The 15,637-nt window shown below is 41.1% G+C and overlaps 1 protein-coding gene across 3 annotated transcripts in view; it reads left to right on the top strand.

Annotated features, from left to right (window-relative positions):
* Positions 1-15,637, top strand: part of FRMD3 (FERM domain containing 3) — a 318,301-nt gene that overhangs the window by 142,102 nt on the left and 160,562 nt on the right. For all 3 annotated transcript variants that reach the window (XM_044265819.1, XM_044265820.1, XM_044265821.1), the window contains exon 2: positions 4,825-4,929. In XM_044265819.1, coding sequence (XP_044121754.1) covers positions 4,825-4,929 — 105 coding nt within the window. The remainder of the gene's footprint in view (positions 1-4,824; positions 4,930-15,637) is intronic.

Consider the following 15,637-nt stretch of genomic DNA (forward strand, 5'->3'; position numbering starts at 1 on the left):
ATCTGCCATGCTTTTTCACTGAAGACAAGCCATGGCTGATTTAGCCGGTTGAGTTCTCTTGCTCTTTTTTAAGCACAAATAGTTTGTTGTGTTTACTTCAGTGGAACTAGAGAGTCGAATTAATGCATCGTCAGCAATTAGTTGTAAGAAGAGTTGAGGAACGGAATTGAGTTCTTTGTCTCTTTGTTCACTTTTTCTTCCCCAGAGGCCAGTTCTGGGAAGCAAATACTGTTCCTCTCACCTTCTGTGTATCTAAAAAGATCTGTAAAATTGGATACAAAGATTTAAGAATTAGATTATTTTTAATATTATTGGTAATGACCTCTTAAGGGGGTAAACTGTGCTTTGCAGTTTGCAGAATGCTTTCACATTTTATAAACTGGAGTTTTAAGATCTGTGAGATTATAAATTGTGTTTTGTTCACTATCTCAAATCTGTGTCCCAGTGTCTTGCAAAATAGATATTTAACAAATATACGAATGAGCCTCAAATCTACCGCTTAATTTCTGAAAGTTACCATTATTTCTATTTTACACTAGAAGACATGAAGTATCAGATTTCATTACTTGCCTAAAGGTCACCCGATTGTTAAATGGTGGAAGCAGTATTCTAACATAATGGACTCTTTCTTTCCAGTATGTACTTTAGGATGGGGAGGAGAGATGGTTTTTTTGAAAAGTAGGCTAGATTATGATTGCACCAAGTAGGTTCCTTTCCAACTCATGGGAGAGGGCCCTAAGAGAATGTGGGATTATTGTAAGAAACTCGCGGATATGCACACACACCAAGAATTATCAGAAAACGGGCAGAGAAGGTGGAGAGAGAACCCAGTTCCCTTTACAGAGTCAAGGCTCCTGGAGTAAAGAAATCTCCAAAGCACCCAGGACCTGGTGGTGGTTTAGGTCTGAGCATCTCAAACTCTTGATGCTGAGAGACGAGTACTAGATTTTGTATCCTCAATCTCTTTTGGACCAATATGTGTTAAAAACAAAACAAAACAAAACAAAAACAAAAACCAAAAACCCACCAACAAACAAACCCCACTTCCCAAACACACACAGTGAAAATAGAATACCCTTAATTTCCCACACTTGTTTCACGGAAGACCAGTAACAAAGAGTTTACATTCCCTCACAGTCTATAGACCATACCTTGACTAGCATTGGTTTGGATTTTTAACGCAGTAAAAACAAAAAACAAAACAAAACAGAACAAAACAAAACAACAAAAAAACCTTACAGTTGTAAATAATTGTATTCATGATATTTTAGTACAGTGTTTGTAAATCCATCCAGCAAGACACAATTTATCATCTCACAGATCTTAAAACTCCAGTTTATAAAATATGCTCTAGGTGGTGAGGACCCACAGTATTGGGACATAAGTTTAAACGAGTGGTGAACACATTCTCTGTTCAAGGCTGTCAGCGCACTTCTGAGACCTACTGTATAAACTTATCTAGAGACCGCATCCAAAGTCTATCCTTAAGGCACTTTCTTGAGGCATAGATCACATGCTTATGTCCCAATGTCGTTCCTATGTGCTACTTTTATGATAGAACATGACTTAGGTAATAGCTCTAAAGAGTTTCTCTTAGCTGTTTGAATCCTCCTCCCTTGTTTAGTCAGTATTGAAAGGACAACTGCTGTCTTGGGGGAGAAACAAAACGTTGACATTAAAAAATGAAGTCCTTATTCTTGAAATCTTTGAAAACTACTTTACCTTGAAGTTTTTGGTAAAAGTTTTTGGTAAAAGTTGGCTAATTCGGGGTGCCTGGGTGGCTCAGTGGGTTAAAGCCTCTGCCTTCGGCTCAGGTCATGATCCCAGGGTCCTGGGATCGAGTCCCACATCGGGCTCTCTGCTCAGCGGGGAGCCTGCTTCCTCCTCTCTCTCTGCCTGCCTCTCTGCCTACTTGTGATCTCTGTCTGTCAAAAAAAAAAAAAAAAAAAAAAAGGCTAATTCCACTGTGTGTGGACTCTCCATCTCCCCGGGGACTTGTGTCTTCCAAAGGCTTACTGTCTGTTCCTAGACCGCAGGTTTTCCATGAGAGAAAGCAATGCCTCATTTACTCATTTGGTAACCTCCAGCTTGCCAGGCAGGGTGGTGAACAGTGACGTCTACTCAGAAAGCTCAGGAGGAAGCAATAGAGGATTTGAGTAGTTCCACAGAGTTCTAGGAGTGGGAGTTGGGAGCAGAGCCAGTATTCACTGCAGGGCCCTCTTCTGCCTTGAGGTGTGTGGAACTGGCAGCTGGACCCCCTCACACACCTGATCCTGAATGAGCTCTTCTGACCTTTGGGCCCAGGCCCAGGTGGTCTTTCATTTAGCACAAGGACTGGGCTTCATGCACAGAAATGATAATAATAGGAAGCTAAATGCTTTAAGAATGTGGTCCAGATTTCCAGGCAGAGCAGAGCGTAACGTGAGGCTCTAGGCTGGCTTTCTTGGCATGAAGTAGCGACACAGAGCAGCTCAAGATGACGAGGCTGGCTGGCAGCCTCTAGATGCAAGGGCAGTTTTTGTTCTCGAGATTGGAAAACACTTTCATTTTTGTGAGTTGAGACATAGACCATTCTCCATGGAGAAAATGGTCCCCCCCCCCTGCCCCGCCCAGTGACATCTGCAGATAAGTATAGTTGTTGCACTTCTCACCCATGGGGGATTTTCCACTAGGCCCATGCATCCCAAAATGAATGAACATGTGAAAAATCAGGGCACCTTACTGAAAGGCACATTAGGTTCTGTTAGTCTGGAGCTCGGCCCAAGATTCTGTGTTGGCAACGGGCTCGCTCCTGGGTGATGCCGAGGCCACTGCTAGGCAGTATTGTGTTTGTGGGGAGTGCTTCCAGGAGCAGGGGCCTGGTGGCCTGGAAGCATGGAAACTGGCCTCACCTGTTTTTGTGGAAAGCATCGATTTCTAGTTCAGCCCCATTTGTGTATTCCACTCAACACAATGTCTACAGTGGCATTTCCTTTTCACAAGGGTCTTACTCAGTATGAGAATATGTATTGGTTGATGAGTTGAATCATTTAAAAAAAAATCTTTGTTGTGCTTCTAAGTACATCTTCAGGGCAAAATTCTGGCTGTCAGGCACAATCAAGTTCTGCTCAATCCCACACATCATTACAGAGCACTGCTTTGACCCACATGTCTTGTGGGTCTCGCATATGGTGGGGGCAGTCCACCGTAGTAAATCCTAATGCAAAGAGCTTGGTAATCCAATCACAGAATGACCGACTCGCACGCTATGTTCAGTGATTTGATTCTTCAGCAGCCTCTTAACTGTGGATGCATTACAGAGTGAATCTGTAAAAGGAACTAAATCCATTGATTATATTGTGGGCATTAGATTCAGCTGTCATCGGATATAGCTTGTCATTTGAGCTTCCAGGTTTAAAAACAATTAGAGAAATTGAAAAAAATTCCATTTTGATGCTTTGTCCCTTTTGAGCTACATTAGATGGTTTCTCTTAGAAATGAAGGAAAGGCTCAAAGATTATTCAGAATTAAACTCCATGAGATTTCAGGAGAATTGGGGCTTCATATCACAGTATGTGCTCATATGCCCCTGTCCTTTATTCAGTGCAGTGCCTCCCAGACCAGTGAGCGGCTTTTTCATCAACTTTCTGAGCTGATGTTAGTAGTTTCTAATGAAAAGATAATCATGTAACAAAGATCAACCTCCTCTTTCAAGATTATTTTTAGTGGATTGGAGGAGTGGCTCACTTAACATCTCTAGTTTCTTCATTTATTTTTATAGGTCACATTTCACCCCTAAAATATTCCATGGGTCTGTCAGCAACTTTGATTGAAGCAGAAATTAATCTTATCAAATATCTTGATGAGGGCTTGGAGAGTCCTTGCTATTAACAGGGTTTTGTGGTAATGGTATTCATCTTCGTCAGATTTGGGTGACAAATCTCTCACAGAATTAGAAGGAAAAGTAACTGACTCATTTTGCCTATGTGAAACAGCTGGAGAGTTTGCCTAAGGTCACCTGGGCCTGTCCCAGTCTGTCCTCCCCCTTGCCTCACCATCTCCCATGTCCCTTATGGATGTAATGCATTGGCTTTGAGGCCCAAAGCAGTAGGGCTTCTACCTTGGGTGTTCTGCCTAACATCATTCACTGTAGTCCCATAGCATCCAGACTGGGCCTTCTAGCAAAGTTGCAATGTACTCACTGCATCTCTGGGGAGACAAAGTTGTGTGGTAGGAGCCCAGATTCTATAGCTTGGTGGCCCGGGCCAAGTGCTGCCTTGCTCTCTATACAGCTTGTTTGACTTTGGGTGGGCTACTGAGCCTCTCAGTGCTTTTGTTTCTTTAGATGTAAAATGGGGACCTTCTTCATAGGATCTTTATGAAGATGGAATGAGCGAACACATACTGACTTATGACAAACATTCAGGTGCACTGCATGTGGAATTGTGTATGGGTTTGTGAACTGTGGGTCTCCACTAGGTACTGAGTTGTTAAATCAGTGTTCTGAGTCATAAATAGCTTTTGAAAAATTAAATGGTCCATAACTGAATAAAATAGAACACATTAGAGTACATTGCATCTATGCAGGGCATTGTTTGGTGTCTCTTTGGCTCTCTTTTTAGAGAGCCTTCCTTTGGCTCTGTGTGTGTGTGTGTAATGGTTCACAGGGTAAAAATGTATTTTTCACTGTGGATTATAATTAAGAGTTTAGAAGTCCCTGCTTGAGGGACTGGAGTGAGGTAATCCATTTTTCTAAGTGCAGATCTATGGGGTGAATGAAACACATTTTAGACATGAGTGTACAAGATGAGCTCTGGCTGAAACTTAAATGTGCTTCTTTTGCAGAGGGAGACCAAAGGGCAGTTTCTTATTGACCACATCTGCAACTACTACAGCTTGCTGGAGAAGGACTATTTTGGCATTCGTTATGTGGACCCAGAGAAGCAGCGGGTAAGAGCCACTCTCTGTCTAGACCCATTTGGGGGAGTAACTCATGCTGTGGGTGACCAAAGAGGTTCCTCTCAGAGCACTCATGATGTATTCTTGTTCTCATGGTCATTGACCACTTGAAACTGACTGGCCTGGGGTGTGTGTGCGTGTGTTGTGTGTGTTTGTGTGTAAATGTTGGCACTGTTCCCACTGGACTGGGTAGGGTAGGAGAAAGGAAAACTTATATTAGACTTTCCCAGGAAGCTGCTCCCACCCAGTTCCTGTGTCTTTGAGAAGATTCGACAAACAGACAAACAGTGACTATATAAAATCTCATTGTGGAGAAAATCCACCTCTCACTATAAAAAGCTATTGGTAGAAAAGGGAACGGGAGAGGCTGCTTAATGGATACAAAGTTTTCTTCTCTAGTGAAGAAGATGCTTGGAACTTGATGTAAGTGGTGCTTATGACATTGTGAATGTCCTAAATACTATCGTATACTTTAAAATGGTTAATTTTATGTTATGTGAATTTCATTTCAATTAAGAAAAAGCTCTTGGCAGATGAAAGTTAAGATGGTTTGAAAGCTGCTATTTGAACATCAGTAAACTTGACAACCCCTGTTATATCCCTGTTCCTGGATATGCCTGCCCTTGTTGTATCTGTTGATTTTTATAAGAGTGAGCAGGGGAATCTTGCCTTTTGATTTGGGTACTGTACTAGCATATATATATATATATATATATATATATATATATATATATATATTCATGACATATGTTGGATTCAGTAATCTATGTCCTTCACATCCAAGGGATCTTCATCCCAGCTTGCACCACCTGGGGTCTCCCATCCCTGCAACCTTGCTGTGGGTCCCAGATATGGATTAGGAGGCCCTATACCTGATCTGATCTCTGCTTTTTAGCCTTCCTCACTGACAAATGGGGCAGTGTGTGTGAAAGGGTCAGCTGAGTGTGGTCTGGGATTAGGGGACAAGTCTATTGTACCTTATTTAATTTGCCCTCCTCCTGTTGGTGCCCCTGGTCATCTCTACTCCCCTCTTCCCTCTCCACAGTCCCACTTGGTTCTTAGTTTCATATTATTGATCCAGTACAATGAGGAGAGGCTTACAGAGTGTATTCTTATAAAGGAGCAGGCTGCTTAAGGAAAAGATTGGATTTTATTCTGAAACATGGGGAATCATACTTAGATTTTAGAGTCCAGTAGGACCTAATCTTCTTTAAACACATACAATGCAGTGGCTCAGAAAGGGATTTCACTTTCCTATAGCACTTGCAGGAACTCTATAACGGGCCAAACATTTACCTGAGTGGCAAGAAGGTAGCAGGATACTAATAAGGATATAGGACTGACATGAGATCACAGAGGGGATTCGTGTGACATTTTCTGTTAACAGTGGTTCCCAGACCTGGCCCTGTAACAAGATTACTTTAGGGGTTTACTAACAATGCCGAGTGTGGACCCTCTTCTGAACCTCCTGACTCAGAATCCTTGGGGCTAGGACCAGGAGCATGTATTTTAGCACATCCTGATTCTACTTTTGATGTAGCCATCCCAGCTCTGGTCTTCAGACTGGTGTTGCGTACCATGGCATAAAGATATTCATAGACATAGCTTTTTATGGCTACCCTTTTGTGGAAAGAGAAACAGATTCAAAGATATTGTTACTTGCCCAGGGTCTCACAACTAGTAAGTGATGGAAGGAGTATTGAGCTCCCTGTACATCAAACAGACTCTGTAGATTATATTAGTCATCTACCCATCACTGAATATAGATTCTTTTTGTGCAAAATCCCATCCTAAACTCTATCAACCTTCAGAAGTAATTCTAGCTACCATTAGTTGAACATCTATCATATGCCAGGAATTTTACTGTTATGGTCTCTAGTCTTCCCTGCAACACTGTAAGGAAGGGGAGATCTGAGGTACATGGTATCAGTGGCTTGTCTAAGGCTACATGGCTAGTAAATAATGGTGGAAGGATGGTATTAGAACCCACATTCTTTCTACACATCTCCCAGGTGAAAATGTGAAACATAACTGATACTAGGGGTTTGTAGACCTTTTCTGTAAAGGACCAGATAGAAAATCTTTTCACTTTGTGACCCATACAACCTCTGTCATAATTTTTAAATTATTTTATTCTAGTGGAAAGCAGCTGTAGACAATACCTAAATTAATGGACATAGCTGTGTCCTAATAAAACTTTTTTTCCAATAAAAATCTTCTATAAATAGGCATTTAGCCATAGTTTGCTGACCCTTAGCCTAGATAACATCTGGAAACCACTTATGCATAAGTTGTTTTCATTTTTCTTGATTCATTGGGGAGATATTGGATAAGATATTAAAGGAATTCTTTAGAACTGGAATCAGATGTTGGTATGAACTCATATTATTTCAAAAAATATATACATAGACACAGAAATATAGATGTGTGTGTGTATGTGGGCTAATATGCATATATACATAGTTCCAAGGTCCGTTTTCTGAGATGGCCTAGAAGCAATGACACCACAGTAGCAATGAGCACATCTATCCCCTAGATCTTGGTTTCTAAATATCATTTTCTAATAAAAGGAATAAGGGCTCCTTCAAAACATGTCTGGGCATGTCTAGGGCAGAGTCAGGAACCTCACAAGATGAGCCTGGAGCATGTTGTGGTGCCAGAAAGTAAGGAACCGCTCAAAAGATAAAAGGTCCCTAGAATGGCACAGAACAAACCTGAAAAAAACTGCCAGTGGCCCAAACTGGAATATTAGACAAAAAAGCAATAACAATAGTATTGGATTATAATCCATAAAGTAAAATATCCATGAGTCATATGGACATAAGTATATGAATAAATAAATAAAAGGGGAGAAGAAATAGCTCTTCCTTACAGACAAATTCCAGTTAATAAGTGTAGAAGGAATGAGAGAATATCACAATGATTGTTGTGATAGAGGATTCATAGATGAATACTAAAGTTAGTGGGCAGAAATTTGAGGAGAAACAAGATACCTGTATAGTCTCAAAGTACTCCTTCCTTCTGCCCCTCTGATATCTTTTGATTACAAAGGGCAAAAGACTAACCTCATAGTGGAGAAATCTGTCAGGCACCACTTTAATCAAGCCATCAAGGTTATCATCACCAGGGAGACGACATTCCAATGTCATGTACTTCCGGATTATCCTGCACTGAGGAGGGCATATTGTCCCAGTGGTATTCTTCCCAGCAATGCATAACTTCATTCAAATCTTGAGGAGATATAAGAAAGCCTGAAGCAAGAACATTCTCCAAAACAACTTACCTATATCCTTCAAAAGTATTGAGGTCATGAAAGTCAAGGAAAGACTGTGTAACTCTCAACTAAGGCCTTGGGGGATTCTGGATTGGATTCTGGAACAGAGAAAAGTCTGGCACTGGGAAAACTGGTGAACTCCAGATTAAGTCTGTAATTCAGTTAATAGCATTGTGTCGGTGTTAGCTTCTTAATCTCAATAATTTTACGCTGGCTATGGAAGATACTAACATTAGGGGAGGAGAGTGGTTATATTATATTTGTACCTTTTTCATATGTCTAGAATTATTTTTTTAAGTGAAAAAGAAGTGTTTAGGTTGATGTGCTTCATTGTTCTTTATATTTTGACTTGGGTGAGCTTCATTTTTAGTGTCCAGATTTGGGTAATAGATTAGTGAAAAAAATGGGGACCATATTCAAAACAAAACTGTCTTATCTGATATATCCACTAAATTGCTTACAAGGTTGCTTGAGTCATTGTTTTCCACCCTGCATCATAGCCTTTTCTAGACTTTTGATTCGGAGGATTCAGGGGGAACATAGATTCCACTTTGGTTGCTGAATAGTTGCTACACGAAACCACATGGATTTGCACTCAGAAAGAATTACATTAAATCCCACCTCTGGGAGTTGGGGTAAATTGGAAGGGGAGGTGAACCACAAGAGACTATGGACTCTGAAAAACAATCTGAGGGGTTTGAAGTGGCGGGGGGGTGGGAGGTTGGGGTACCAGGTGGTGGGTATTATAGAGAGCACGGCTTGCATGGAGCACTGGATGTGGTGAAAAAATAATGAATACTGTTTTTCTGAAAATAAATAAATTGGAAAAAAATAGTTATGAAATTAAAAAAAAAATCCCACCTCTGCTGCTCAGTAAGCTGTGTGACCTTGAGCCTTTCCAAGACTCTGATGGATAAAGAGATTACAACACCTACCAGTAGGGTTGATGTGGGAATTCAAGATATGGTTTAACAAATGGTATCTACTGAGTACATGGATAGGCTATTTTTATTGTGATTCTTATAATTGTTGTGCATTGGGTCGGTCTAGGTGAGGCAGTCATATGAAGAAATAAAACCATGGTTAGGAAGTCTAAAATCTAGAAATGTTCAAAACTTCTTTCAAAGACAGGATGGCCATTAATATGTTCTTTGGGGAGACAAGTGTGGGCCTTGGATAATTAGAAAAATGAGCTTAGAGGCACAAAGACAGGCTGATACAGGAATTTTAAGGAGAGATGAATTGACCAGCATTGGTGGTTTTACCAGATCACGTACTTTTTCTCCGTGGAAACTAAAACCAATGAATTAGTTGGATAGAAAGCTAATCAACAGAAAATTAAGTTAGTTAAAAAAGCTGAAGTGGAACTTACCTTTGCTGTGGGAGTTGGTGGTTTGCCTACAACTCTTCACAACTTGATTTACAGTAAACCATTGTGGAATATTAAATATTTAGCACTATTACATTTGGAACACCATATGTTTGACAAGATGTCTCATGCCCCATATGTTCTGAGAGTGATGAGGACTGAGTCAGTAAATGATGTCTATCTTTTGCTATTTTAATGGCAAGGGCTCAGAATTTCCATTAGTTTTAAAATTTGATGTAGGGAGGGGCAGAGTGAACACTATTCAGTAAAAATCCCCTTGAGTTTCTACCATATTCTTCTGAAGAACTCCTATAATCACAGTGCTCGAGATTAAGGAAAGGGTGTGTGCTATTCCTCTGATTTTTACCTAAAAAGAAAGCTGGGACTATAAGTTTAGACATCTTAGAAGGAATAATTCCAGAAGGTAGAGGTAATACTTGGCTGAAATCCAGGTCTTTTTTTCTTTCATGTAACATATTCCTTCCACTGCTTCTCAGGTGTTTGGGGTAATTTCTCTTTGGGAAGATGAAGTTTTGGAATATTGAGTTAGATTTCATGATTCTGTTTATTTTTTAAAATTTATTTATGTTTAGTAATTTCTATCCAATGTGGGGATTGAACTCACAACCCTGAGACCAAGAGCACTGTGTTCTTCTAACTGAGCCAGCCAGGCACCCCTCCTAATTCTGTTTTCTATGGTTATGGTTTAGGATGTCCATTGTCCTGGATTTCCCTTCTTCTGCATTTTCCCCTTTTCAAAACCCAGCTAGGGGGAAGTCACCCCCAGGCCCTTAGAAAGTGAGGAGGTACTCTCCCCACCCCCAAACCTCGAACCATTCAGTTAGAGGAGGAATTTCCCCAGGACTAGATTGTAAGTATTGGTTTACAGTCTGCAGGCAGATGGGACCCAGTGCTTTTGATTTTAACTTCCCTATTTCTAAGCATCTGTTTAACCCACCTACATCAGAATCATTGACTTTTCTAACTTAAGGACCATGCTGACTCCTACCCAAAGACAAATTCACTTTGGAAATCAATGCCTCTGGGACTGTCTTCTCGAACACTCTTGAGTTTGGGCATTGTATGTCATATGGCCACTGGACCACTTTCTGATGAGATGACCTGGAAAATCAGAAATGCAAGGACATGCTGAACCCTGATGCCTCCTTCCCCCAGATAGAATTACAGCCCTGGGGTTTTTACGTTGATAGCTAGAAAGAACTAGTGAACCTATCAGTAAGTTTTATTAATAATGGGAAAAGACCTTTTCTATGTTAGAGCAGTTTGCTTTTTCTAGAATACCTTTGGGGAGAAAATGGAATGGCATAAAAAAAAAATCACAATGATTTTAGGTTTCACTCTGGGACTGGTGCCAGGAAGCCAGACAGCATTATGTCCCACCAGCTGCTCCTGCTTTCGAAAGGCTGCTTCCTGCTTCTGGGGACTATTGCTTCACAGATGCTTGTACCTAAGATCAAGAGTGGTACCTAAGATTTAGGGCAGTCCTGCACTAAAGAGAAGGATTGTACTGCTGTAGGTCACTGGTCATGAATTTGTCTGCTTAATGAGCCCACTTATGTTTTTAAAATCTCAGGGGTATTAAAAATCATCCAAGACTACTTGGATGCCTGTTTGGGGAGGAGCTATGGACAAGTAACTTGGCTTTATGGTAAAGGACTTAGAGTACTCAGCTTACAGGGAACACAGCAGTATCTCAACAGCTTGAAAATTGGACATTTTGTGGTTCAATTGTGGCCCAAGGTATTAACTTGACAGATTTGGAGGACACTGTCACATTCCTTCAGCAGAAAGCAGAACTTGGCGTTTAACTAAAATGATTGCTCCTAACTGACTCTGTCTATACCTGATGTCCTTTCCTAGGAAGGGATGGGGATGCCTGAAAATGACAGGTTGCAATCTGTAAGTCACTTAGATTACTGGTATGTCCTAATTTTAGTGGAGGGAGGAGCAGGCACATGATGTGGTTATCTTGTTTGGGCCAACAGGCAGACATAGGAGTAAGTGTGGTGAAAAATGACATTTTATCCTTATTTGAGTTAGGGAAAAAGCAGGAGGCTATCCAGGGTAAGGCAGTGTTCCTCAGTGGTGGGAAGCTCCTGGGCTTGGTTGGGAAGGAATGAATTAGGTTGATAAAGTTTAAGTTCCATCGTTAGAGAAGCACTCACTCACTCAGCTTCTAGCCAGTAAGGACATCAGAGATCAGCATGTTTGGAAGTTTCAGATAGCTCCAGAGACAAGCTGAGAAGTCTAGAATGTAAAGATGATGTATAACTTGGAGACATAAAAGCAATATTGGTAAGGACTGACAGTTGGAGCATATTTTTCATGGATGCTCAAACAAATGTCATTTAAGGTTCAATTGTAATTGTTCTATCCATGGACACTAATAATGAGTATCTTAGTTGGCTTAGGCTGCTGTAAGAAAACACCTGTTTATGTAGGACACTTCATTGTCACAGTTCTACAGGCTGAAAGTTCAAGTTCAAGATGCTGACAGATTTGGTTCCTGATGAGAACTCTTCCTGGCTTGCAGAGGGCTGCCTTCTCCCTGTGTCCACATGTGGTTGGGGAGAGAGAAGACGGGTGCTCTAGGCTCTCTTATAAGGACACTAATCCCATCATGGGTTTCTACCCTCATGAATTGTTCTAAACCTTATTATCTTCAAAGGTCCCACTTTCAGATACTATCACATTGAGGGCAGGGCTTCAGTGTGTGAATTTGGTGGGGGTAAGGGGCAAACATTCAGTTCATAATAAGGAATAACAGATCTAGCTATCTATTGCTGTGGAACCAATCTTCTCAAACTCTTGGGGGTGTCAATGAACACAATTTTATTATATGCCAGGATTTTTTGGATCTGATATTTGAGCTGGGCTCAGTGAGGTGAATCTTATGTTCCACTTGGTGTTGACTGGGCTCCCTCACTGGTGTTAAGCTGGGGGTTGGTCTGTTCTGGAGGGGGCTGCAGCAGGTCCTAGTTGTTTTATTCATATGCCTGGAACGTTGACAGGAATGACTGCAAGGTGGGTCTTGGCGGTCCCCCTTGCTCTGCATGTGGTTTCAGGGCCTTTCCACAGGCTTGTCCAACGGGGTGTTTGGGCTTGGTGCAGGGCCTCTTTGGGCTCCAAGTACAGGTGGAACCACTTACCAAATAAACTGTACAGGGAGGGTTTTGGGGAGAAGAGGTAAGTATTGGATATGTTGAGTTTAGGATACCTATGAGATGTTGAGATAGAGATGTTTCATCTATGGTTGGGGATACGGATCTGAAGCTTAATGAAGAGGTTTAGACCACAGATGGAAATTTTGGAGCCAGTGAAGTTTTCACTACCTTAAAGCCCTGAGCATAGCCTGAAGAGCTGAGGGAAAGAATATAAAATAAGAGGAGACTCTGAAACCCAAAGAATATCCATTTTTTAAAAGGATGTCCAGAAGGAGAAACCAGCACAGGAGACCCACCAGGAACATATAGAACAGAAAGAAAAGAACGAGGCCGGAGAGACCTTTTGGAAGCAAGGGTAGCTGTAGACTTAATATAAGGAGAATGGGCTACAGTGTCAAACCTCAAGAAGGATAGAGTATGGAGGACATTATTGCTCAGGTGCTAAGAGCTCTGATGCCAAGAAGATCAGTTTAAATCCTGGCCCTGCATCTTGCTGGTTATATGACCTTAGGCAGCCTCCTTAACCTCAAATACTTTATCTGTAAAATGGGGACACTAATAATAATAATAATAACAATACCTATGCCATAGGGTTGTTATTTAAGTGCATTAGTCCAGATTCTCAACATGTAATGGATCTGTTCTTCATGCTTTAAAGAGTTTGAAAGGTTTGAGCTTCTGGCAACTAGATCTCTGACCTTAGAATAGTTTGGTGAACATGTGAAATTTCTACTGCTTGACAATAAGCAGTACATAGTGGTAAATCCCATTGTAACAAGCTTGAAGGAATTCCATCCTTTCCTCTATAATTGCATTTCACTGTCTCATTGTACTTTAAAATAAACAGCTTGTAATATTTTTACAACCTCGATTGCATTTTCAGATTACTGTTTTTATCCTTAAGTGTATGTTAAGGATTCCTTGAATGTAGAGCAGGGGTTGGCACACAGGTGTCAGGAGAACCCCCATTTGTTTAGTAAATAACATTTTATGGGGATACAGCTATTTCTGTTCCTTTATGTGTTTTCCCTGGCTGCTTTCGTGTTCCAGTGGCAGAGCTGAGTAGTCCTGACAGACCATATGGGCCACAAAACCTAAAATATTTATACTGTCTGGTCCTTTATGGAAAAAAAAAATGGTGCTTATGCTTTCTCAGGCTTCCTGCTTCCTGTTTCCATCTCTGTTTCTTAGGTGTTTCTTCTCCCAGCTGTTACTTCTATTTTGCTTATCCCCAGGAGCCCAGAACTCAGGAGCAGTTATGGTTGAAGAAATAAAAACATAACTCTGGAATAGTGAAGATTTTCTTGCATGGGTTGACTGCCAGAAGGACTAGAACTTGTGAGTGGGCCTGGCCTATAGATACTTCTGTCCTTGTTGCCATTGTGCTCTAGATTTCACTGAAACCGGAGTGAAAACCATTGGTTATTGGTAGCTAACTAACTGGGCCCTAGATCTAACTGGTCAACCCAGAGCACTTAGATTGCATTCATTCGGATGGCATTCTTTTTTTTTTTTTCTTTCCTCTTGCAGGGGCCAGAGGGTCTAAAAATGGCATAAATTGGCTAGATAATGCAGGGACACTGAGTTACTCTGGGGCTTTGTCCAGGTGAGATGTGAGAATCAGGCCATCTTTTCAGGTCTAGGATGGGAATTGGTCGGACTGTGGATCTGGTTATTTCTGATGGGAGAAAGCATCTCCTGTTTGGGAGATGTATTCATTGTTTAAAGCCCCGTTTGTTATTTCACACATTTCTTTGGGCCATAGAATATTCTGGTTTAGGGCACCAAGGGTTTTGAGAAAGATACCAGAGTTGTGTAATTTATTTTATAATGATAGCCTTAATCAATTTCAATAGAAGCCCAACATTTGAAGATAACCAAGTATGTTATATTGTTTACTTTGGGGAGGGTTTTGTTGTTGTTGTTGTTTTGTTTTTTGTTTTATTTCCTGGCTCAGCAGCTGACAAATTAAAAATCAATCTACTTAGCCACAAATCACCACTTCACACACCACTTTCCTCCCCACCCCGCCACCAACAAGCCAAAATTCAAAAGTGCAAAAGAAATGCACCATTTCTATGATGGGGTAGAGAAAAAGTATAGCTGGGCCTAGCAAAATTTAAAAAGAACCAATTGTTGGCAATGTTCTCCTACTTCAAGTTCAAACAATTTGGAATGTGAGAGCTGAAGGAATCTTAGGGGTCCTGGAATCGTTCCCACCCTCAAGAACCCAGAGAAGGGAATCAGGGCTTAGAGGGCTTAGCCAGTGCTCTGCTTTTCACCCTCTTTGTGAGGCTTCATTCAACTTCTCCTTTTTGCTTCAAGCTACTATCAATCAAAGTAAATTTGTTCTGAGAAGTGGCTTTGAAATGGTCAGGCTACGTTGCCCAGACTGAAAGCCCTTTTAAATTGGGACCTCTCAGAAGGGGATATGCAGGTTACTGGGGTTCAAGTCCAAGGCAGAAGGAATAAAACCTCCAAGGGAAGGATTTTATTTCATTTTATTTTTTAACTTTAAATAGTCATTTTATTTATTTATTTATTTTTAAAATTTCTTTTCAGCGTAACAGTATTCACTGTTTTTGCACCACATCCAGTGCTCCATGCAATATGTGCCCTCTCTAATACCCACCACCTGGTTCCCCCAACCTCCCACCCCCGCCCCTTCAGGACCCTCAGGTTGTTTTTCAGAGTCCATAGTCTCTCATGGTTTGCCTCCCCTTCCAATTTCCCTCAACTCCCTTCTCTCCATCTCCCCATGTCCTCCATGTTATTTGCTATGCTCCACAGATAAGTGAAAGCATATGATAATTGACTCTCTCTGCTTGACTTATTTCACTCAGCATAATCTCTTCCAGTCCCATCCATGTT

This window comes from Neovison vison, chromosome 9, assembly GCF_020171115.1.
Source record: "Neovison vison isolate M4711 chromosome 9, ASM_NN_V1, whole genome shotgun sequence".
Taxonomy (NCBI): Eukaryota; Metazoa; Chordata; class Mammalia; order Carnivora; family Mustelidae; genus Neogale; species Neogale vison.